The sequence below is a fragment of the Mastigoproctus giganteus genome, chromosome 14 (assembly GCF_048544385.1).
Source record: "Mastigoproctus giganteus isolate SK-2022 chromosome 14, ASM4854438v1, whole genome shotgun sequence".
Classification (NCBI taxonomy): Eukaryota; Metazoa; Arthropoda; class Arachnida; order Uropygi; family Thelyphonidae; genus Mastigoproctus; species Mastigoproctus giganteus.
The window spans coordinates 40,532,403-40,558,640 of record NC_143588.1 but is presented as its reverse complement, the minus strand read 5'-3'; the positions used below and the strand labels follow the sequence as shown (position 1 = coordinate 40,558,640).

The 26,238-nt window shown below is 37.7% G+C and overlaps 1 protein-coding gene across 1 annotated transcript in view; it reads right to left on the bottom strand.

Moving 5' to 3' along the window:
• Window positions 1-1,870: 1,870 nt before the first annotated feature.
• LOC150075078 (uncharacterized) overlaps window positions 1,871-26,238 on the bottom strand; it is a 275,156-nt gene continuing 250,788 nt past the window's right edge. Inside the window, exon 15 of the mRNA XM_090389084.1 lies at window positions 1,871-2,399. Within this exon, the coding sequence (XP_090245210.1) occupies window positions 1,871-2,399 (529 nt within the window). The remainder of the gene's footprint in view (window positions 2,400-26,238) is intronic.

Genomic DNA, 26,238 nt, shown 5'->3' with positions numbered 1-26,238 from the left:
AGTTTGATAAACTTCTGACCTCCTCTCCCTAAAAAATTTCTCATTAGTGAGTGTAGATGTAAAATACCTATTCAATTTGTCTGCAAACTCAGCAGGATCATCAACAGTTAACCCAAAGACATCAAGTGTCCCAATGCGATTCAACTCCTTCCTTGTACTATTATGCATAGAAGTCTTTGCATTCTTTGCCAGAGACTTCTCATAATCTGCCTTAGCTTGCCTAACCTCCTTTGTCACTTGATTACAGACTAATTTATGTCTACCATTAGTATTAGTACTGGCCACATGGTGAAAGGAAGCCTATGGCTTATGCTGCACCAGCCAAAAAAAGATAAATAAATAATTAAATAATAATAAAATAAAATAATAAGAATAAAAACAAATTAATAATAATAATAAGAAAATTTAAAAAAAATTATAAAAATTAATAAGAGGAAAAAAAAATGGACAACCTATGCAATTTCCCTTAGGTAATTATCCAGCTGACTTTTGAATTTCCCAGACTGTCAGCCTCTACTGCCCATGTAGGTAACTTATTCCAGTAATTTATAACTTGCTGGCTAAAATAAAACTCCTTACAATCCAGTCTAAACAACTCCCCCCTCTGTAACTTGAAATTATGGCCCCTAGTTCTAGAATCATTTATAACGATGAAAATTTCGTCCTTATTCCTTTTGCTTATCCTCTCAGAGCCTTAAACACCTCGATAAAGGCACCTAGTTTCTGAGCTCTGCAACCCATATATTCGAAGTCTTTCCTCATATGGACACCCTTTTGCTGATCTCATCAGGTGAGCACCCATCTTTGGACCCTTTCAAGAAGAGCAATGCCTTTCTTTAGGTGCAGTCTCCATACTTGAACACAGTATTCCAAGTGTGGTCTAACAATAGCCTTATATAATGGGTTATGATGTCTTTATCTCTACTAGTGATTGTTCGATAAATCATCGATAGGACACCATGGGCCCTCCTTGAACAAGTCTACAATGCTTGGAGAACTTCATATCTGAATATGCTTCTGCTATCTGATATGCTTCTCATCACCTGATAATTTATATGCATCCCATGCACTTTTCTTCTCTGCTACATGTTGCAGTAATTCATCTGACATCCATTTAGGTCTAAGCCTTGAACAGTATTTCTTTGTTGGTATGAAAAGCTTAGTAGTTTCTTTGATTACTTCCCCGAATACTTCTCATTTAGAATTTGTTGTTGGTAACATAATCAGTCAGTCCCACTTCACAGAATTTAAAAACTGTCTGAGACCACTGTAGTCACCTTTACGAAAGAAAAGCCTTTTCTTCTATCCTTGACAGTAGTTATATGTTTAATTAATGATATGATATGATGCATAATATAAAATTTCATCAAGATTGAACACTGTGCAGTGCTGGAATCAACTCTGAATCAATAAAATTTATTTCTTCCTTTATTGGTACATTATTATTATTTTTTAAATAGTAACTAATATTGTGACTGGTTTTCATCTATGAAACTAATCAAACTGGCCAGTATAAGCTCACCATATGATGAAAGTGCAGCATATAATTAGTTAAAACAACCACATTAGCTAAAGGTTCAAATAAAAAATGAGGTCTATTGTTTCTGTCTACTCATTCTGTTTGGCAAAAATCTACCCTCATTTCAGTAATCAATAATTTCTAACACTAACATATATCCTTCATCAACATCTTGTATTTTATCTTATTTCCTGCTCTACTACCTAACTAGCCTTTTAAGTAGGTATACATACTTGAAAATTTACTGGGAGTGCTAAGCTGTGTCAAACAAAGTTTATCATAAAGAATAAAATAAACTCTGTTTACTTTCATATGTTTTAGTTAATTTCTTTAAAAAAAATTACCATTACGTTACATGAGGGAGAAAAGAGATAACCTTGAATGTAGAAATAATTCTTTTCTTCTGTCATATTCATGTTTCTTATTTTCATAAAAGAAAGAATCCATTAAAGAGCTTGAATTTTGTCTGGAATACTCAGCTAAATTTGAAATTTCATTCAAAGTATCACTGGAAACAACTTTTATTGGTAAACCTTTCTGTGTTTCATTACTGCACACTTTTTTACATGAAGCACTGTTGTCATAATCACTGATATAAAAATATCTTCCTTTATAGGAAGGTCTTCTTGGGTATAATAAAGGGGCTGCTACAGGACTTGAATTATATTCTTGATGGAATGTTTCTGAAAATGGATAAAAAGTATTTTGTTTATCTCCACATTTCAAGTAACTTATGCAAATAGGAATACTTGATCTTCTTTTCTGATTATATATGGGAAAACTCTGGTTGCCAGTTGGAATTATATCTGTTGTGTGATGTGAAGAAAACTCTGGTAATTTTCCTGTGGGTTTTCCAGATGATCTAATTTGGCAGCAAAACCTAAAAATCATGAAAGCATATAAAACAAAGAACGTAATAAAATAATGTACAAAAAATAACAAATTATAATGCAAATTAAAATAACCAAACAACAAAACAAAACCTTTTCTCTACTTTAAAAACACAGGGGTGATTCTAGCAATATATAAATGAGCCGAATTTTCATCTGAGCTTGAAAATTGACTTGTCCACTATTTTCAAGGGAGAGGAAATAAAAGATTTATACACAAAATAAAATTTTATTTCATGACATCATTATACAAGAAGGGAATTGCCTCATTCTGTATGTAGAAATGAGCAAATTAGGTTTCTTATATAGTGCACTGATCTCTTATTGTGCAAACACTTTGACATGAATTGCCTACTTAGTATTGCACTACTTTCAACAAAAAATACTGCTTCAAGAGAAGTAATACTGCTATTTAAATAGCAATATACTTCTCCATTGGGACAGTGCTTTTTATTTACAGGAGTGCAATACCAAGGCAAGGTGGCTCCACAATATGAGATCAATGCAGTAACAAATCAGTATAAATCATACAGAACAAAGCTATGTTAAGAAGATGTACTGTGTTTGAATATGCAATTAGTTGGCCCCATGTAATACCCGTCTTTTACAACCCTGACCTATTTTGTGCCGTTCAGCTTTCAGAGTCTGCCCATGACAGCAAGTTAAAAGAAACTGTTATTTTTTAAAAATATTGAAGAAAAAATATCTAGTCACTCCTTTTGTTTGGTTAAAAGGCTTCTTTTAACCATCTATCTTGACACACCTATTGTCAAATTTGACTAAACAAAACTCTTTTCCTCCATGAAAAGATCAAGAACATGTCTATTACAATAACTGCTATTCTGTGGATACTCAAAAAGGGAAAGACATTCATTGGAAAATGCTGTTCAATTAACAATGACGCAGTTACTACTAGAACTGCCAACAAGAAATCTAACGTCAACAACTTATCATTTAAACAGAACTCATCAGCTGCCCAGCCACACCCTGATGCACAGCAAGGTCATTATTATCTACCAAACCACAGACAAGAAACTGTTGGTAACAATGATAATACTGAAGCCATTCATTACAACTGCTTCAAGCATATTGAAAGCCTGGTGTGACTGCTCTGAAATGGCAGCTGCTGACATAAATCAGGCGTATACATACTCCATTAAAGTTTTAAGAAGCAAGTCACTGAAATCCTCAGTTGACACTGCACTCTGATAGGCTATATTCAGCATATACAGCATTCCTCACCCCAACCCCCCAACCAAAAATGACTGATGCTGTGACTGAAATGGATGTATCATCCCACAAGCCAACATGCAGGACATACTTTCTGATATAAGGGTAAAAATTTGTGATAATCTTACTGCCATAATGGATTCGAACATCAGCTTAGTCTTTAATAACTTCACTCCGCTCATATTCACCAAAATGGAACAAAGTGGACGAAGGCAATGTAATGTTCCTAATTGTAGTACAGTTCATCAAAACTTGCCTGTGCTAGAAGTCTGACAGATTCACAAACCCCAGATGCTACTTTCCCAACCCTTTTCTCTGACAGGCAAATTTCTGCTGAAATTCAGTCTAGCCTACCTAAATCATATGCTCAGTCTATCAGAATAAACACATATGACTTCAAAAACATTGACCTCCAGCATCATATCAGCCAACACGTAAGAAAAGAGGCACCCAACTGCCAACTGTAGAAACATCTGCTCTAAGCCAAGCCTGGCAATAACTTCACCCTCAACCATTCACATCACCAATGACTCTATTAAAAAGTTCTACAACAATGGGACCAGGCTCGAATAAAAGCCAACCTATGAGAAAAAGAGCACAGGTGAGAACAGCAACAAATTCTAGACTCTGACCTTGTATTTGCTCAGCCTCTCATAGGCACCACTGCTTGTCAGCTAGACTTTTTGACTCCAATTGACTGTTCGAAAGCTTCAAACCAGATGTCAACATTGTGCATCATTTAAGATTGAGTGCAAGAGACATCTGTTCGACCTCGCTGGTATGGAGTCCATTTGATCTACTGATGCAATCATCAGGCCTTTCTATGAAGAACCTCCTCAGTCAACTTCTCACCTTGGAAAGTCCCACCACAATGCAAAAGAGCATCCTCATCTTCATCATAGCTGACTCAGTTCCAAACTGGCCTCTTCAACAAAGATGCACCTTACTCTCACCAATAATCCCTGGCATCATGTTGGAAGCCTGTCATCAACGTTCAATGCAGCCTTACATATGTGAATCATTTAAAATCCTAGTCATGATCACAATGAACAGATGTCTGCCAGCCCAAGGTTTCTGCCAACAAAGACTTCCTCCAGTTATGCAAAGGATCACCAGGTCCCCCATCATCAGCGTTATATTTCAAAATGTTAGGTCAATAAGGAACAAATTAGAATCCATTGAACCACTTCTTGCAAAATTGGCTGATGTTATATGCCTTGACGAAACCTGGTTGGACATGGACCAAGATTTCCTCTCATGTGCAGCTCCTGCAAGATTTCACACTCTCTGCAGTTCATGTGATTGAAGAACTAGAGGTGGTGCAGAAATTGTTCTTGACACCACATGTTTCTCCTTTGTATCTATCTATATTCCACCTGGACCAGCATGTTAAACTATTAATGAGTTGAAGCATCAGTTCGTCAATTATCCATATTCAACAGTTCAAAACACTTGGTATGCAGAGACTTCAACCTGTCTCTGGAACATCTCTGAAGTTAATCAGAGGCCCACAAGAGGTAAATATTTCCTTGACCTTGCCTTCTCCTCGGTGCCTTGCCTCCATCATTAAGATGGTGGTGACTTCCTGCAATCTGACCACTCTTCCATCTTTCTATGTTCCCAATGATTCCCAACTTTCACATTCCAAGCAACATGGCCATAAGAAATCTAACAGCTCTGAAATACCTTAACCCACAGCACTGCCTGGAAGCTGCCTCCTAAATTCCTTGGCACCTAATTGCTGATGGTGTTCTTAGCCTTGCTGTTAACCTTCTTACTTAATGGACCAAGACTGTTTCTGATTATGCAGCCACTAAAACTCTTAGAGTCACCTCTTGTTCTAAGGCATGGTGGACACTTGAGCTGACATTGTTCAAAACCTAGTAGTCCTTTCACAGCAAGTGGAAATCCTCTGGCGATATTGTGGAACGAGTTGTGTTTTCTCGCTCTAGAGCCATCTTTAATTGCAGTAAGGCAGCTATAATTATATATTACATGGAATCCACATCCATCCTCAAAAGAGGTAAACCATTCTATAAAACTAAGAATAGTGATATCAGCTTTGGCCATGACTTTGAGCTATGGCTCAAACATATAACCAGGTTTTCTAATCAAACTACTGCCCTTGTAACGGCATCACAAATCAGCTATGATCATCCCTCCAATGTACTTGCAAAGATACGGTGAACTAAGCAACAACTCATGCAAGCTATCAATGCCCTGCCTGCCACAGCCGGTAATGATGAAATACCACAATTTATGGTGAAATGTCTCAGTCCACCTATCATAGACCCACTTCTATGCATCTTTAATCAGTGCTTTGAATAGCACTTTGTTTCCCCATTACTATACAGATATAAGGTCTGCCCTATCCTTGAAAAGCAACATTCATCTAAAGTCAACCAATTCAGGCCTATTTCTTGTGCATCAAGCCTCAAAAATTTTGGAAAAGGCCTCCTTACTGCCAACCATAACAAATAAGATTCTCCCTTGGAAGCCAGCCAATATTCATTACACAATCCTTGACAAATCATTACGAACTTAGCAGCAACTGCATTATTCATCCTTCAATGGTCAAACAAAAAGCAGAGTTAGCCATCACATATCTCAATATCCATGCAGCTTTTAATGCAATTTCCATTCCAGCTTCATTCACCTATTACAGCATTTCTATAATACAAAGAGAGACATGCTTTGGTTCCTATGTGCCTTGCTCCAGTTAAGAACACTTGTGCTACAAGCCAATTACCACACCTCTTTTGTAAAATCACTGCAGGTGTCCCTCAGGGAGGAGTCTTGTCAAGTGTCCTTTTCACTGTACTAATAGTGCTACTGCAGGGTGGCCATATTTTGATAATTGGTAAGTGCGAAAACTTCAAACGAAATGTGTAGTATAGTATTTTTTCCTTCAAAAAGTAAAATATAAAATTATAATTAAAATACATTTTTTTATCAATCAATCAATCAATCACAGTATTTATTTGTTATATGATTGTTGTTAATATGCATTTGTCCTATATAAACTATAATATTATTTATAACAGTTATTTTAAAAATAGCGAGGAAGAGTACTTTTACTTTATATATTTTTCTTTAGATTTTGCTAGTTTTAAAATTTCTTCTCCTTCTGAAGATTTTAAAAAGGTTTTAAATTCTGAACAGGGCATGTTATAGTTTTCTTTCACCATAGTAGTAGTAGTGGCATGTGATGCAAGAAAGCAAGTGTATGAGCTTATGCAGCATCAGCCAAAAAAAAAAAAAAAAAAAAAAAAATCACACCATTCCCTCCAAATGCCTATTCAGTTCTTCCTTAAATTTATTTAACCTATCAACTTCCACAACGACAGATCAAAGTTTGTTCCAGCAATTAACCACCCACTGGCTAAAGGCAAATTTCTGCACATCTATTCTACATCTGTCTGTGGAAGGATCCCATCAGAATTCAGCATGCTCAACCCATTCAAGGCCTTATACACCTCAATCAGATCACCACACAGGTGCCTAGTCTCCAGCCACTGTAATTTGCAGAACTTAAGCCTCTCTTGGTACGAGAATCCCTTCATTCCCCTCACCAATCTTGTTGCAGTTCTCTGTACACGTTCAAGCAAATCTACATCCTTCCTAAAATGAGGCCTCCAGAATTGTATGCAGTACTCAAGGCATGGCCTGACCATTGCCTTATACAGAGGGACAATCACCTCCTTTTCCCTGCTAGCAAAATTCCTATATATCAATGACAAAACCCCATGACCTGCCCTGGCAGCCTGTCTGCATTGCTCAGAAAACTTCATATCTGACTGCACAATTACTCCCAGGTCTTTTTCATTTTCTACAACCTTAAGTGTAGTACCACACAGTTGGTACATTTCTCTAGGGTTACTTCTACCCACATGCAGTACTTTGCATTTGTCAAGGTTAAACTTCAGTTGCCACTTCTTAGCCCATCTGCCCAAATTATCTAGATCCTGTTGCAGTAGCACAGTGCCATTACTGTCATTAACAACCCTGCCAACCTTTGTATCATCTGAAAACTTTGACACTAAGCTTGATATACCTTCATCAATATCACTGATTAATATACAAAACAACAGAGGACCCAACACTGAACCCTGTGGGACTCCACTAATAACATTAGTCCACGAAGAGCAGCACCCATTTATTACCACCCTCTGTCTTCTCCCATTCAACCATCCTTTTATCCATTGTAGCAACTTACCCTTAATACCATTCTGCTCCAATTTGTACAATAGTCTTCCATGCACAACAGTGTCAAAAGCTTTCCTGAAATCCAAATATATGATATCAAAATTATTTTTTGCATCCAGTTCCTTTGTAACCACATCATAATATCCTATCAAATTTGTCAGACAAGACTTTCCCTTAACAAACCCATGCAGTGTCTGAATTATTGCTGCAGTCTTGTCTAGATGATCCATAAGTTCGGTTTCTAAATTTTCTAATAACAAAAAAAAGATGGTTTCTCTCTTTCAGCCAAGCAGTTTACATTAAGCTGAAAACTATTTCTGATGAAGAATTTGAATGTGAAATGCTTAATATGGAGCTTACAATTTGAGACAAATTATTTGCCTCCAGAAATTTTGAGAAAAATGGCATTCATTTTTTATCAACATGCATTTGCTTATCCATATCCATATTAATTTAAAGATAATATTAATTCAATATTGTCTAAAAATAAGAAAAAATAATAGTAAATAATAATCCAAAAAAACTAAATTGCAAGAACTTTGAAATGTTTTTAAAAATTACAAAATTGAAATAAAAACTACTTACTTTAAATTATAAACCAAAAATGTATAAAATTTTATAAAAAATAGCCATATTTTAATAAAATCAGAGGTTATTCACCGTACTTTACGATATCCTAAATGATTATTGCTGTTTCTTTATTTAATTTTCAAAATTACTTCACTTTAACAATTCAAAAAAAGGAAAATTCATTTGGGAATTATTACTAAAATAATGAATGGCATAGATAAATTAATACGTTATACATGTAATTTAAAACAACAAAAGGAAAAAAGATTTCTCAATTCTCATTTTTCTCTTGTTATTAGAATTAATTTTTAATACATCCGTTTCCAATAAGAATTGATTAAAAATACATAAAATCAATGGTGCCTCTGCAGCCAGGTGGGCAGGAGCAACAGTGCGTAGCACATGCTTCTTGATTAGACCGGGGTTCAAGCCCGTGACCATTAAATACGGAGGATGCAGAAAGGTCAGGGAATGACCACTGCATATCCACAGAGCAATATGGCCTTAGTTGCTAATGCTCCTAAAAACCAAACAACAACAACAACATAAAATCAATAAATTAACAGTTTTTTCCTCTCTTATCGAGACAAATGATAGTGTTATTGAGAAGTGGGACTTGAAGTTCTAAATCGGGCCAATTCCAGCCATATCAGAAAGATTGGCCACCATGCACCACTGATCTCATCCAAAGATAATATAGTCAGTTATGCAGATGACCTCAAGCTCTTAACAGAGATTACCTCTGAACATAATCTCCTACAGGTTACGAATACCATAAATGCAACCCTAAGGAGCACCAAAGAATACCTATCCTATTTTAATCTATAAATAAATCCACTGAAGTCTGCACATATGGTCTTCCCATTAAAACACAACCCTTCACACTCTCTCATTTCAGTTGTGAAGGGTTGTGTTTTAAGGCCTGTGCATTCAAAATGTGCAAGCCTACACCAACCTAGGCTTGGTCTTTGATGCCAAAATGACATTCAACAGTCACATTGACATGGCAACCACTAAGCTCTCTCAGCTTAGGTGGACTGCCAAGCAGTAATTGCTCCATGTTTGGAACTCCTTCATCCTCATGCAGTTCCTAATTACTTGAATCTATTCAACAATATTGTATGTTTCCAAAATTTGGGCCTCAGCAGCTCCCAATAACATGAAGAGAATTTATGCAGAGAATTTATGCAGCAAAAACTCCATCACAATCCTGGGAACACTACCACTAAACTGGCAGCCACTTCACCAATCAGAAGAATGTCTTCCTTTATTAACGAAAGGGGGAACCATTTTCACAGCCAAAATGCTAATAGGACTGATCTCCCAGCCCACCATTTGGGACTTGTGCTCCTAGAGGATCCCACAACCTTGTGTCTCAGATCTATCCCGATGCTAATCAGTCATACTAATAGGCTTGCCCCGGGGACAGATTCCTTCCCAACCAAATGCTTGACATGCTCAGCAAAATGGTGACATGCACAAATTGTTGAAAGATAAAAAAGTACAGACAAAGCATTCTCCTTGCTGTAGAGACCTCTCCACCATAATCAAAGTTACTATTGTCTATGTACAGGCTTGCGTTTAGTCTTATTTTCCCATTTATATAATGTTTTTTGTTGCTCTATTTTATTTATGCATCATTCCATCGTGTATTCTCTTATTAAATGCATTATGTCACTTTTAGTGCCTCACTCAAATTGTTAATCCTGGCATTTTGATGCTGTGAAGTGATTTGCATGGTTTCTCTTTCCATAATAATGATTATATTTATTCCACAATAACGTTTTGTAACTCTCATAGCAGGAGACTTCTGACCTAAATTTACTTGATTTTATTATAATTAATAATGTAACAAATAAAATATGAAATATTTTCTTTATTTTTCTTTTTATAACTGAGATCTGGAGATTTGTCACCCCTGGTAGTGCTTTTCCATATTAGATATCTCTTGATGAAACCTTATGCCATGTTTATCAGTGACAGCACTCATATTCTAATGGAAAATAAATAAATATATCTTTAAGGAGCATACTGCAATCCAGTTTTAACCATTACTTTAACATTGTCACCATAATGTTTTGCTCTTATATTGCCTAAGAAATTAGCAAAAATATTTTAAACAAGGTTAAACAAGAAAGTTACCTTGAATAAGTAAGAACAAACTATAAGCTGTGTTATCAACTAACAAATAAGAGTTACCTTTATACTTTTTCCTAGATTTTACACTTGCAATCTACATGGCCTAATTTTTTTATAAATTCAGGTTTATAACAAGATCATTTAATTCTGATTGTGAAATCAAGTAAGCTATTATTGATTTTAGAGGAAAAATTCTGGATCCATAAATTAAGAGCTGCAGTGGTTTGTTTTCTGAATCATCCCTTGTACAACAAGAAGAGATGACTCAAAAAGATGAACTTTAAGTCCATCCTTCAGATGGGCTTAAAGAATGGATATTGTATGGAATGTTTTGACATTGAAGAAAAGTAGATCAAACAAAAATTGCAGTCACTTATACAATCCTCTCTCTCTCTCTCTCTCTCTCTCTCTCTCTCTCTCTCTCTCTCTCTCTCTTTCTTTCTTTCTCTCCCCCCCACCATACCATCAGATTGGCAAATGGCAGTAATGAATGCAAAATCCTTGTAACCATCTTCTCAAAGACCTGGCACACATACTGCAACACATGCAGGAAACCCAGTTTTTATCTCTAACTCTGCTTGTGAAGTATATTATTGCATACCTTCAAAATGGTCTGAGAGATGGGAATGAAATCCATATTAAAATAGAGATGCACATCAAAATAACTTAAACACTAAATATAAGCTATTTACAATAAAAAACTTTCATATAATTAAAATAAATTAAAACAAAATAAAATATTAAAAACCAATGTAATATAATTAAACAATAAAGCTGCAATGTAGCTTTCAAAGGTGACTTTTTTCCTTAAAATATTCCCATGTACCTGCCAGCAATAGTAGTAGTAGTAATAGAGGCATGTGATGCAAGAAAGCAAGCATATGAGCTTATGTAGCATCAGCCAAAAAAAAAAATTCACACAATTATTCCCTCTAAATGTTTGTCCAGTTCCTCCTTAAAATTATTTAACCTATCAACTTCCACAACGACAGATGGAAGATTGTTCCAGCAATTAACCACCCACTGGCTATGCTACTGCAGAAAACAATCATCCAATAAATTCACAAAAGTCTTACTAGTGTGTGAGTGACAAACCCACAAGTTCCAGTTAATATCTGGGATGTTAAAATCCCCATTAAATCAGAATGACATTCTGATTTACCAGCCCATTCTATTTCTCTGTACAATTGTTCATTGTACTCAATAACTAATGTATTTTCAGTTATTCATTCCCATAAGAATTACAGTCTCTATCCCCTCTCTTGGGACTGCATTAAAGTTCCATACAGAGCGAAACTTTCCAATGTTTATAAATATTAGATAGTATGAATCAGAGCTGTAACACTCAATATGTTCTACGTTGATAATAATATTAGTAAAATAATAAGAGGAGTTTACCTCAATATAGTACGTAAAACACTTCCGTATGATACCCTCTAGAAATTAAAACGGAAAAAACGAAAAAAAATCGACAACTTACCGGTACATTAGAGTAAAATATAAATAATTAAATAACCAATTTAACACAATTCAAATCATTTTAAAACAATTAAAAATCAAATTAACGCAATTAAAAGAATCTAACGAAAATATTCAAAACGATTTTCCTTCCTTTTTTCCGTTTTAATTTCTGGAGGGTATCATATGGAAGTGTTCTACGTACTATATTGAGGTAAACTCCTCTTATTATTTTACTAATGTTTATAAATCATCAGCCAAACCTCCCCCCTCTCATTTCACCCCTCCATTCATTCCAAATGCCTGTCCAGCTCAGCCTTAAATTTATTTAGGCTATCAACTTCCACAACAAAAGATGGCAGTCTGTTCCACCAATCAACTACCGGCTGGCTAAAGGCAAATTTCCGCACATCTATTCTACAACTGTCTTTCCGCAATTTGAATCTATGCCCTCTCAGGTGATTATCCTGAGCAAGAGGAAGAATCCCATCGGCATTGAGCATGCTCAAACCATTCAAGGCTTTATACACCTCAATCAGATCACCTCGCCAGTGCCTAGTCTCCAGGCACTGCAATTTGCGGAACTTAAGCTTTCTTGGTAAGAGCACCCCTTTGTTCCCCTCACCAATCTTGTTGCCCTTCTTTGTACTCGTTTTAAAAACTCTACATCCACCCTAAAATGAGGCCCCCAGACCTGTACACAGTACTCTTGGTGTGACCTGACCATTGCCATGTATAACGGGATAATCATCCCCCTGTGCCTGCTTAAAAAATTCCTATATATCATTGACAATTCTATGACCTGCCCTAGCAGCCAATCTGCACTGCTCAAAGAACTTCATATTTGACTCCACAATTACCCCAGGTCATTTTCACTTTCCACTTCCATGAGCGAAGTACCACACAGTTGGTACGTTTCTCTTGGGTTATTGCTACCCATATGCAGTGCTTTGCATTTGTCAATGTTAAACTTCAGTTGCCACTTCTCAGCCTATTTGACCGACCTATCTAGATCCAGTTGGAGTAGCATACTGTCTTTACTGTTGTTAACAACCCTGCCAACCTTTGTATCATCTGCAAACTTGGACATTAAACCTGATATACCTTCATCAATATCATTGATAAATATACAAAACAACAATAGGCCCAACACCAAACCCTGGGACACTCCACTAATAACATTAGTCCACGAAGAGCAGCGCCCATTGATTACCACCCTCTGTCTTCTCCCACTCAACCATCCTTTTTTCCATTGTAGCAACTTACCCTTAATACCATTCTGCTCTAATTTGTACAATAGTCTTCCATGTGCAACAGTGTCAAAAGCTTTCCTGAAATCCAAGTATATGATATCAAAATTATTTTTTGCATCCAATTCCTTTGTAACCACATCATAATATCCAATCAAATTGGTCAGAAAAGACTTTCCCCTTAACAAACCCATGCTGTGTCTGAATTATTGCTTCAGTCTTGTCTAGATGATCCTGCAATGCATCTTTAACCCAGTGACTCCATTATTTTACTCGGAACAGAAGTTAAACTAAGTGGTCTGGAATTACTTGTGTCACCCTTCGATCCCCGCTTTGTGAATTGGGAATACATTTGCACATCTCCAGTCAAATGGGAATACATTTGCACATCTCCAGTCAGGGGACCTCCCCTGAGTTCAAGGATGCTCTCATAATTAAGGCTAAGGGTTTGCTTAGTTCGTGGATAGATCCCATCCACCCCAGGTGCCTTTCTTATGTTTAACTTCAACAATTTCTCCTCCACTTTGCTCTCAGTTATTACAAAATCATTAAGCACCCTGCTACGATTTGATAACCTTCTGGCATTTTCTATCCTTAATAATTCCTCATGTGTGAATGTAGATGCAAAATACTGATTCAGTTTGTTTGCTATCTGAGCAGGATCATCAACAGTCAAACCATCGATATCAAGTGGACCAATCTGATTCATCCCCTTCCTTTTAGAGTTTATATAAGTAAAGAAATCCTTGCTGTTTTTCTTATCATCCTTTGCCAAAGATTTCTCATAATCTGCCTTCGCCTGCTTAACCTCCTTTGTGACTTGATTACAGACTAGTTTATACCTGCCATAGGCTTCTGTGCCCCCTGATACTTTATATGCATCCCATACATTCTTCTTCTTCTCTTCCGCGAGCCTCATTAATTCATATGACATCCATTTAGGCCTAAATCTTGAACAGTATTTCTTAGTTGGAATGAAAAGCATAGTAGCCTCCAAAATTGAGTGTAGTACCACACAGTTGGCAGGTTTCTCTTGGGTTATTGCTAACCATATACAGTACTTTGCATTTGTCAATGTTAAACTTCAGTTGCCACTTCTCTGCCCATTTGCCCAACCTATTTAGATCCAGTTGGAGTAGCATACTGTCTTTACTATTGTTAATAACCCTGCCAAGCTTTGTATCATCTGCAAACCTGGACATTAATCCTTATATACCTTCATCAATATCATTGATAAATATACAAAACAACAATGGGCACCAAACCCTGGGGAACTCCACTAATAGCATTTCACCATGAAGAGCAGTATCCATTGATTACCACTCTCTGTCGTCTCCCACTCACTGTCGTCTCCCTCTCAACCATCCCTTTACCCATTGTAGCAACTTACCCTTAATGCCATACCTCTCCAATTTGCACTATTATGCAAATTGGATATGGGTAAGTTTCTACAATGATAAGAGCATCCCTTTGTTCCACAAAGTGCCACAGTATCAAAAGCTTTCGTAAATTTCAAATATATGATACCAAAATTATTTTTGGCATTCAGTTCCTTTGTGACCACATCATAGTATCTAATCAAATTGGTCAGACAAGACCTTAATTTAACATACCCATGCTATGTCTTAACTATTACTGCAGTCTTGTCTAGATGATCTTGCAATGCTTCTTTAACCAATGACTCCATTATTTTCCCCGGAACACAAGTTAAATTAATAGGTCTATTGTTACTTGTTTCACCTTTTGAACCCCTTTTGTGAATTGCTGATACATTTGCACACCTCTAGTCCATGGTGACCTCTCCTGAGTCCAAGGAAGCTCTCATAATTATGGCTATGGGTTTGCTTACTTCCTTTGCTGCCTCCGTTAATATAACTGGATAGATCCCATCCACTCCAGGTGCCTTTTTTTATGTTTAACTTCTACAATTTCTCCTCCACTTTGCTCTCAGTTATTACAAAATCACTTAGCTCCCTATTAGAGTTTCATAAATTTCTGGCACTCCCCTCATTGAATAACTCCTCATGTGTGAATGTAGATCCAAAATACTCATTGAGTGTATCAGCTACCTGAGCATGATCATCAGTAGTCAACCCATCTATGTTAAGTGGTCCAATCTGATTCATCCCTTTCCTTCTAGAGTTTACATAAGTAAAGAACTCTTTGCTATTGTTCTTTGATTCCTTTGCCAAAGATTTCTTGTAATCTGTCTTTGACTGCCTAACCTCCTTTATGACTTTGTTACAGACCAGCTTATAGCTATCATAGGCTTCCGTGTCACTTGATACTTTATATGCATCCCATACATTTTTCTTCTGTCATGAGCCTCATTAATTCATCTTCCATACATTTAGGCCTAAACCTTGAACAGTATTTCTTAGTTGGAATGAAAAGCATAGTAGCCTCCAAAATTAAGTCCCTGAAGTCTTCCCATTTAGAATTCAACGTTGGTAACACATCAGTTGATCCCACTGTACAGAATTTAAAAACTGTCTGAGATCCCTGTAGTCAACTTTCCTAAAGCAAAAACCCTTCCCTTTATCCCTGATGGTAGTTACTTCTTTGAGTAAATCCCACTTCAGCACACTGTGATCACTGACACCTAGTGGTTCCTTTATCTGCAAATTCTTAATGCATGAAGAATCAATACTGATAATCAGATCAAGAATATTACTCCCTCTAGTTTCCTCCTGAACATGCTGTAGAAAACAATCATCCAATAAATCCACAAAAGCCTGGCTAGTGTGCGAGTGACCAACCCACAAATTCCAGTCAATCTCTGGGAAATTAAAATCCCCCATTATAAGACACTCTGATTTAGTGGCCCATTCTATTTCTCTGCACAATTGCTCATTATACTCATCAGATTCATTAGGCCTATAACACACACCTACTCTCATTTTTTCTTTCCCAGTGCTTATGTCACACCAAACAGATTCGACATTGGATGCACTTCCTTAGATTTTATGTGTTTCTTAACTAACAGCATAATCCCTCCTCCTTTCCTGTCCTGTCCTGTCCTGTCTATCCTTTCAGTACACGTTGTACTCTCCAAATTCTAATTTTGCACTGCTTATGTCTGTGTGAAACCACATGGCTGATAGACATACAATTTCTGCCTTTGATGTCTTGAGCAGTATTTCAAGCTCATTAAATTTATTAACTATACTCCTCGCATTGGTGTACATGCAAGTATAAATGCACCTGTTTCTACTCTTAGTCACCCTAACAGAGCCCATGTATTTACTTGTTCCACATAGTGGAACAAGTAAATACAAGTTCTTTGAGTAAATACAATGGAGATTTACAGCAGTCCTGGAAATCTCCATTGCCCTGGTTTCCATGCTGCTGCTCATTCTAATAGAAGTAGTGCAAGAATCACTTTTGCCTCTGCCTGAGGCCACTGTTAACCGTTTAGTCTCTGTATCCCCCTAAGTTAGTAGTTTTCTGACCTGCATAACACTGCTTCAATAGCATCAGCAAATATTCTTGCACCCTTTCTATTTAAGTGTGCCCCATCCCTGTAAAAGCAGTCTCTTCTGTCAACAAGCACAGACCAGGCTGAAAAAAATTCCACCCCTTGAGCCTTGCACAGTCTATCCAGGGCCAAATTGATCGACAAGGCTCTCATCATGTTCTCCCTCCTATCATGTCTGGGCAGAATTGCAGAAACTTTCACATTCTACCCTAACTTGCGACTTGTTTTTCAACGTTGACCTGTACTTGTTGAGTAAATCTACAGGTCTCTTACTCTTAATGTAATAAGTTCCAACATCTACAACAATATCACCTTTTGTCCCCTTAAAAGATGATATCTGCTGTACAACATCATCAACTTTTCCCCCTAGCAGACATACCCTGGTCCTGTTCCACTTATCCTTCTTGCATACTATATATACCGTCTCCCTGACAATAGAGTCACCAACAATAACTAGTTCCTGTGGGACCAGGGCATTCTGCCTTGGAGATTGCCTCCGTTTCCTGATGCCCAGGAGTGAGCTCTGCTGCTGAGAGCTTGATGGGCCCCCTCATATTAATTTCTTCAAGGGCATTTACCCTACACCTCAAGGTCTCAGAGACGCCCATCAGAATGCTGAATTGGCACCTAATTTCTTGACACCCTGGACTCCTAGCACACAGACAAAGGCATCTTCCTTGGCTAGATTATGTCCTGTTTTAGAAAGATCAGCAAACATTTCACACCTTTTTTGAGACTGTGATGCATTGGAGAATCGCCCCCTTTGTTTCTCCCCTGAGTCACAGTAATCTGGAAATCTTTGCTTCGCAGCTCTAGTCTGGGTCATTTCCATTTAAATACAATATAATTAACAATGAAATTTATTAAGATTAATTGATAAAACTATAATAAGCTAACAGATTCCTAATACGGTGTTTCCTATTATGCTATCTACTTTTACATTATACCTTACACTATCAGTTTGATATATATATACGTTATGCTGTTTCTTATCGACTACAATATGGTGGCTAGTTCAACAATATTGGCGCCAGCGCTGGGGGTCATAACTTCCAAAAATCTCTAGTTAAATTCAAAATAAGAAGCAAATGAAAGCTCCTAAACCTATTTTATATCTCTGTAAAACACAATGTAGTATGTTAATTAACGAAGAATATGGTAAAAATTAAAAATACTTATCCCTTTTACAGCAGCCAAAAACCCACCGACTGTTCTCTTCTGTGACCAGAGTGCCCTCTGTGGAACAGCGAAGTGTAAGTATGAGGTGCGAACTAGTATTAGCACATTAGTTTTTTGTATACTTCAGTTATAATTAACGGATCAAACCTCTAATTAAGCAAATTCATAAATGATAAGGTACCCTTTTCAAACTTCCATATATGAAGTGAAGTGAATTGAATAAATGTTGAATACCTCTGTTATGTAAACTGAGGATGCTTAAGTATCTTGTCTTTCCTTACGTATAACATAATAGCTTTATGAAAAATATAATAACTTCTGTATAATAGCAAACATATCAACATACCTTTTACAGACGTGCATAGGGGAAAGGGAAATTTAACATTCTAATTACAGTACCAAAAAAAAAAAAAAAATTCTAATTCCTCCATATATACACTGATCTACCATAGGAGAGGGGAAAAGACATAACTCCATTCCATACATATTTAATATATGCCAAAAGTAATCCTATTCCTGAAATATAATATCCTTATCCACACTGCACACAATATGTAACATGTAGTGTATACTTTTTTTTTTTTTTTTATGTAAACCCCAAACACGAGAGGTATTAGAACCTATAGTACTTAGTACCGTGCTTGGGTGGAGGCTGAAAAGACGAAAAAAGATATTTGTTGACATTGGACGTGAACTTCTGTAGACTGTAATTTTCAGGAAATACGTATGAAGGAAGGTTGTTCCAGAAAACAGCAGTTGAATGAATAAACGAGGAAGATGAAAAGTTGGTTCTGTGAGCTTGAAGTTGGACAGTAAATGGATGTTGGCTGGTGGCGACACGTGTTTGGACTGTTTTGAAAGAGAGGGCAGGAATTATAGAAGCCAATTCAGAAGAACAGTGCCCATGGAAGTATCTGTAGAAGAGGCATGCAGCAGAAACAGTACATTTATGAGACAGCGAGTGGACAGACTCTGTTAGAGATGAATCATTAATTAACCTAACTGCCCTCTTCTGAATGGAATCAAGAAGCCCGAGAGAGGTTTTGGAGGCAGATGTGGGAACAATATTCCATGACAGGGCGGATTTGCGATTTATACAGAGTGAGCAGCTGTTTGGAAGAAAAGTAATGCCGAGAGCAAAAGAGAAAACCAAGTTTTTTAGATGCAGAGGAAGCAATATTTGTAATGTGCTTGTGCCAAGAGAGATTAGAGGTCAGGGTAATCCCCAAAAGAGATATATCATTTTGCCTAGAAATCGGAGTGTCACTAAAGATAAGCATAGGAGCAGAAGAATCCTTTCTGCGAGATATAAGACAAGACTGAGTTTTAGAAGGGTTGAAATCAACTAAATTGTCTTTGCCCCACTGGAGAATTACCTGAAGATTGGCGTTTAAGGAATTGGTAGCAGATTTTCGAGAAATTGAAGCTGATTGAGCAGGACAAGGTTTCTCAAAATGGAAAGTGGAATGCAATGTACTATCATCAGCAAAACTATGGATAGGATTTCCAGTCAATGGAAAAAGGTCATTAATATACCAGAGGAAAAGAGTGGGGGAAAGAACTGAACCTTGGGGGACACCGGTATAAGTGGAGAAGTTAGAAGACAGAGAGCCATCTAACATCACCCTCAGTGAGCAATCAGAGAGAAAACTGGATAACCAATTACTAAAAACAGTTGGAAAACCATAAGATGGAAGCTTGTTTAGCAGAACTTTATGACAAACACAATCGAAAGCCTTTGAGATGTCAAGAGCAACTACTTGTGTTTCACCGAACCTTTCCATTGAATTATTCCATAAATTGGTAACAGAATATCACCAGTGGATCGACACTGACGGAATCCATACTGGCAATCGTTGATCAGGTGGAAGGTTTCTAGGTGGTTTAAGAGTTGGCGGTTAATTGATTTCTCCATTTTAGAAAGAGTAGAAGTAATTGCAATGGGACGATAATTGGATGGGAGGGATTTGTCACTCTTTTTAGGAACTGGTTGGATATGAGCAAATTTCCAAGCAGAAGGAAAAACACCTTTGGAATAAGAAAGTGAAAAAAGGCAGCAAAGAATAGGAGTAATTTCAGGAGCACAGGTTTTGAGAACAAGTGGAGAAATACCATCGGGACCTGGAGCTTTCTTAGCATCAAGATTCGTCAAAATCCTTGTGACATTTTTTTTTGACGGAAGACCACAGGAGGCATTGAATGGGGCATGTTGGGAATGGTGGGAGGTGTTTTACCAAGATCATTAATACATGAGTTGGAAGAAAAATGGGATGCTAGCAGGTCAGCTTTATCCTTGGCTGAAGTGACAACAGAACCATCTGGTTTGGAGAGAGTTGGGGGCAGAGATGGGCAAAAGTTGCGGCCAATAGCTTTGGCAAGAGACTAGATTGCTCGGCTACCATTTGGGCAAGAAGCAAGTTTTCTACTCTTAGCCTGCTCAAACTCTAGTTTGGACTGATTAATAACTGCTTTACAATTGTTGCGAGCTTTGGTGTAGGCAGAAAATGAAACTGAAGAATTAGAAACAAGCCAATTACGATATGCAACATTCTTCTCCTGAACGGAACAGCCTTAGCACATTTATTGGAAAACCAAGGTTTAGATAAAGGACGAGATTTTAAAGTGGAGTGTGGGATAAAGGATTCCATTCCTGCAAGAATAATTTCACTGACACGATCTGAGCAAACGTTGACATCAGAAGTTTTGAAACAGTAATCCGACCAAGGAAAAGAAGAAAAGAAGTCTTGCAGGTCATCCCATTTTGCATTCTTGTAATGCCAAACAACACGAGGTTGGGAATAGCCATGAGATAAAGGTTCCATTGGAGAAGAGACAATCACCAAGTTGTGATCTGAAGTGCCTAAAGGACCTCTCACTTCAACCGTGTACTTAGAAGGGTTGTTTGTGAGAAAAAGATCAAGCGTATTGGCTGTATGATTGGGATTGTCCGGTATTCTTGTAGGTAAATGAGCAATCTGTGCTAGGTCATTAGTAATTGCAAAAGCCTCAGCATCTAGACCTGCTGGGTCGGTGTGATTAGAAAACGGAAGCCAGCTGGAGTTGTGAACATTAAAATCACCAAGGAAAATTACCTCACTGTTAGGAAAGTTGGACTGGAGAAAGTCAAGATGAAAAGAGAGGAAGTCAAAGAGCTCCAAGTGATTAGGGGAGTTGGGAGAACGGTAGAGACAACAGATGAATTTGACACAATGAGGTAGAGAGATTTTAAGCCAGAGAAGATCAAAGAGAGGAGATTCCAAATTGCCAAGTCTCTGACAGGGAATATCAGAACGGACATATGCACAAGTACCACCTTTGAGGCGAAAGGAATCATACAGCGAATAATTTGGGCATCTGAGATGAGCAGTAGTTGAATCAACCGATAACTGAGATTCTGTCAGAAAAAGTACATGGGGTTTGTCAGACTGCAAGTGGAAATGGACATCGTTGAGATTAGAATTCAGACCACCTATATTTGTGAAATGAATTAGGAAGTGCTTGGGAGGTTTAGATCTTTTCGCAGATAAGCTTTCTCTATTGTTATTGTTATTTTTGGTTTTTAGGAGCATTAGCAACTGAGGCCATATTGCTCTGGGATATGTGGTGGTCATTCCCTGACCTTTTCACATCCTCCGTATTTGGCGGTGACGGGCTCGAACCCCGGTCTAATCAAGAAGCCTCTGCTACGCACTGCTGCTCGTTCCCACCTGGCTACGGAGGCGGCGCTTTCTCTATTAGTTTGACAATTCATGGTGTATTCAATAGTAAGAAAAAGTGGGTGGGACATGCTGTATGAAGTAATGAAATTTTTGGATATTAGTATTAGTATTAATATTAGTAACGGCCGCATGGTGCAAGCAAGCCTATGGCTTATGCTGCACCAGCTAAAAAAAAAAAAAAAAAAAATCCGAACAAAACAATGATAAAAACAAAAAAAAAAAATAAATAAATAAAATAAATAACTAAATAATAATAATTAATAAATAAAAAAAAATAAAATAAAATATAAATAAAAAGGAAATTAAACCTATCATCCTATGCGCTTCCCTTACCCGAAAGTACTATCCAGATGACCTTTGAATTTCCCCAAACTGTCGGCCTCTACCACCCATGAAGGCAACTTATTCCAGTAATTTATAACTCGCTGGCTAAAATAAAACTTCCTGCAGTCCAATCTAAACATTTCCCCCCGTAACTTGAATTTATGTCCCCTAGTTCTAGTATCATTTATAATCTTGAAAATTTTGTCCTCATTCATTTTACTGATGCCTCTCAGAGCCTTAAACACCTCAATCAAATCTCCTATAAGGTGTCTAGTTTCCAAACTCTGCAACCCACATATTCGAAGTCTTTCTTCATAAGGACGCCCTTTTGCCGATCTCACTAGGCGAGTTACCCTTGTTTGCACCCTTTCAAGGAGCTTGATGTCTTTCTTTAGGTGCGGTCTCCATACTTGAACACAGTATTCCAAGTGTGGTCTAACATAAGCCTTATATAATGGGATTATCACGTCCCTATCTCTACTTGCAAAAGTTCGATAGATCATCGATAGGACACCATGGGCCTTCCTTGCAACCTGTTTACAATGCTCAGAGAATTTCATGTCTGACCGTATCGTAACACCCAAGTCCCTTTCCTCCAGTACTGGGTTTAGTTGAACTCCACTAAGTGAATAAGTTATTTTGGGATTACTGTTTCCCAGGTGTAATACCTTACACTTTGTTGGATTAAAGCACAGCTGCCATTTTTCTGACCATTCTTGAAGTCTATCTAGGTCTCTCTGAAGAAGCTCAGCTTGACAGTGATCATTAACTACTCTACCAATTTTAACATCATCTGCAAATTTAGACATCACGCCCTCTATCCCTTCATCAATGTCGTTTATGAAAATTAAAAACAACAGTGGTCCTAATACTGATCCTTGGGGAACCCCACTTCTTACATCAACCCAATCTGACGAATAGCCATTTATCACAACCCTCTGCCTCCTGCCCTGAAGCCATCCTTCTATCCATCTAAGGATTTTCCCAGTGATTCCAACCTGTTCCAGCTTATAAAGCAACCGCTCATGTGGGACTGAGTCAAAAGCTTTGCTGAAATCTAAATAAATAATGTCGAAATTATTCCCTAAATCCAGCTCATGAGTGACCCTTTCGAAATAGCGAATCAGATTTGTTAAACATGATTTTCCCTTTACAAAACCATGCTGCGTATCCTTGAGAATTTCAATTCGATCCAAATGATCCTGAATTCCACCCTTGATTATTGCCTCCATGATTTTCCCTACTACTGAAGTCAGACTGACAGGTCGATAATTTCCAACTTCACTTTTAGAGCCACCCTTATGTATGGGAGATACATTTGCACTTTTCCAATCCAAGGGAATCTCCCCAGAGTCTAGTGATACTCGCATAATTAGCCTCAATGGTTCAATGCACTCGCTTGCCGCCTCTCTTAAGATTATAGGGTATATTCCATCAACTCCAGGAGCCTTACTGGTCTGTAGGCTCGAAAGTTTTTTCATTAAATAATCTTGCGAAATTTCAATATCATTAATTACATATTTTTTAACTTCGCTCCCACAATTTCCCAATGCCACAAAAGGCTTTTCATTTGTAAATATCGATGCAAAATAACTGTTGAGTTCATCTGCAATGGCAGCTGGTGTATTTATTACTATCCCCTTTCCCTTACATAAAGGTCCGATCTGGTTTGTCCTGCTCTTATTGGCATTTATATAAGTGAAGAATTCTTTATCCCCCCCCCCCCTTTGCTCTGTTTGCTAGTGATTTCTCATAAACTGCCTTTGCCTGTCGAACCTTTTCTGTGGCTCTATTACAGATCACCTTGTAGCTGTTATAGGCTTCAGTACTTTTTATTGCTCTGTATCCTTTCCATGCCACCTTTTTCTGCTCAAGTAATGTGGCAACTTCACTATTCATCCAACTTGAAACCCTTCTCGTGGAGTATTTTTTTAATGGTATATACGCATTCAAGGCATCTGTGATTAATGTTTTAAAAGCGTACCACAGTTCAATTGTATTCATTCTCAGCGCGATATCTACCCGGTTAATAGAGGCCATGTAGTACCTTAAGGCATCATAATTTCATTTTCTGAAATTAAAACCCATTCCTTTGCCTTTTACTTCTGCTACCTCTCTCGTCATCATCCACCGTAGAACTCCGTGATCACTTCCTGCTACTGGTTCCTCTACTGTCAGCCCTGTTATGTCATCTGATTCATGTGTGATGATGAGGTCTAGGATATTCTTTTCTCTAGTACTTTCCCTGACATGTTGATACAAATAACAGTCATCTAGTTGATTTAAAAATTTTGTTCCCCATTTCGAGTTTCCTTCCCATTTACTCCAATCAATTAGAGGCAAATTGAAATCACCCATAATAAGGCATTGACGCTTACTTGCCCATTCCATTTGCATGTAGAGGCTTTTGTCATAATCTTCACAATCACCTGGTCTATAGATTACTCCTACTCGCATTATACCTTTGTTTCCAACTATCTCACACCATACAGACTCTATACTAGCATGTGAAATGTCTGAATCCGGGAAAGCTATCGTCGCACTCAGGCTGCTTCTGATAAGAAGCATTACCCCACCACCCCTTCTATCTACTCTATCCTTCCTAAATACATTATACAAGCCGTACTGAAACTCATCATCCCCAATTTCCGGGTGGCACCACGTCTCTGTAAGCCCTATTATGTCCGCGTTACTTGTTTTAACTAGCAGTTCGAATTCGCTCATTTTATTGACGACACTTCTAACGTTACTGTATAAACAATTAAGATTTACTGTTCTTGTATATTTAACAACCCTTTAAGTTTTTTAGGCTCTATTCCCTGATATTAGCTACCCGCTCACGTGAAACGTCTTTGCCCCCAGAACATCTAGATAATACGTCCAGTTGGGGTAACAGATAAGAACTCTTAAGGTATGTGCAAGAGTTACATTGACCAATATTATCAGATAAACGCGTGTCAGTATTACCCACATCCCCCCTAACTAGCAGTTTCCCTGAACCTTTAAGGTATCCTGAATAATACTGGCAAAAACTTTTGCACCACCTTTGTTTAAGTGTATCCCATCTCTACAAAACAAATTCCTTCTACCTACAAGTGTGGGCCATGCTGATAGAAATTTACCCCATATGGCATACATATGGTAAGAATATACCCAGATCCTTGACATAATGTGGCCTCGACAATGCTCCCCGCATACACACTACTCGGACTCCCTCCAGTCACTATCTGGAAGAGTAGAGGTAGCAAGATTATACACTAGATGATCCGGAAGCCTCTTAGAGAGTTACCAATAGGTTCGGTCTGGTGTACTAACTAGCGGCCGTCCTGTGAACACCGTTTTAAAGCTGTACCCTTGAAATGTAAGGAATATCTCGCCACAACGTTCATCATAACCTCAAAAGTCATCAATCATACTGCATGATGGAAGAGATAGGGAAGGGTTGACTGGAACTTAGCTCTAGAGACTAAACATGGGTTCCACCACTTCAAGCCTCCAATAAGCAAAGTGGTGGTATTGCACCGGTTGATGAGAGTCATCTACCACCTAGTACTGCCTGGTAACATAGAGGGGCGGCATTCCTCCATGTGGTGTGGGTGCAACACCTCAACCACTGCTTACGTTGGTTCACACATGGGTGGTCACCCACCACATACTTGTGCGTGGAGGTTATACCCAGGATTACTAACAGTCCCACCATCGTGAAGGTGCAAGCAGAGGATTTGGCTGTCACAGACTGTCCAGACTTCGCCGAAATTGGGTCCACTTGACTTGAGTGTCACCTGAATATCAGTTCCATCAGCGTTTTAGACTCCCAGATAGCAAGTACAGCTTGTCTGGCATATCTGAGAGAATATCTGTGATAACCTCAAGGACCATTGGAAGGAATATGAAAAGGGAGATACTTCAAAAGAAATTTATCTCACAATCCTCTAATACCTGAAAATGTATTAAATTTATAAATTCTTTGCTACTATCAATAGTAAAGTTAGATCTCCCTCACATGAGAGTGAAATAACGTAACAGATGTGGAGAATCCATCCTCATCTGATAATCCTTTGGTTGGAACATGCACCAGGCCTCTTCTGGTATGTCCATGAAGTCCTTGTGCACTTTATAAGTTAATAAAGTTTGATCTACAAGTGATAAAATAAAACTGTAAACAGTATTTTAATGTTTAAACATTAAATTTTTTATTTATTTGTGAAGTTTCCTAATAGTATGGTTCTTGCTAACCCTCAAAGTTACTTGACTTCACAACAACTGATTTCCAGCT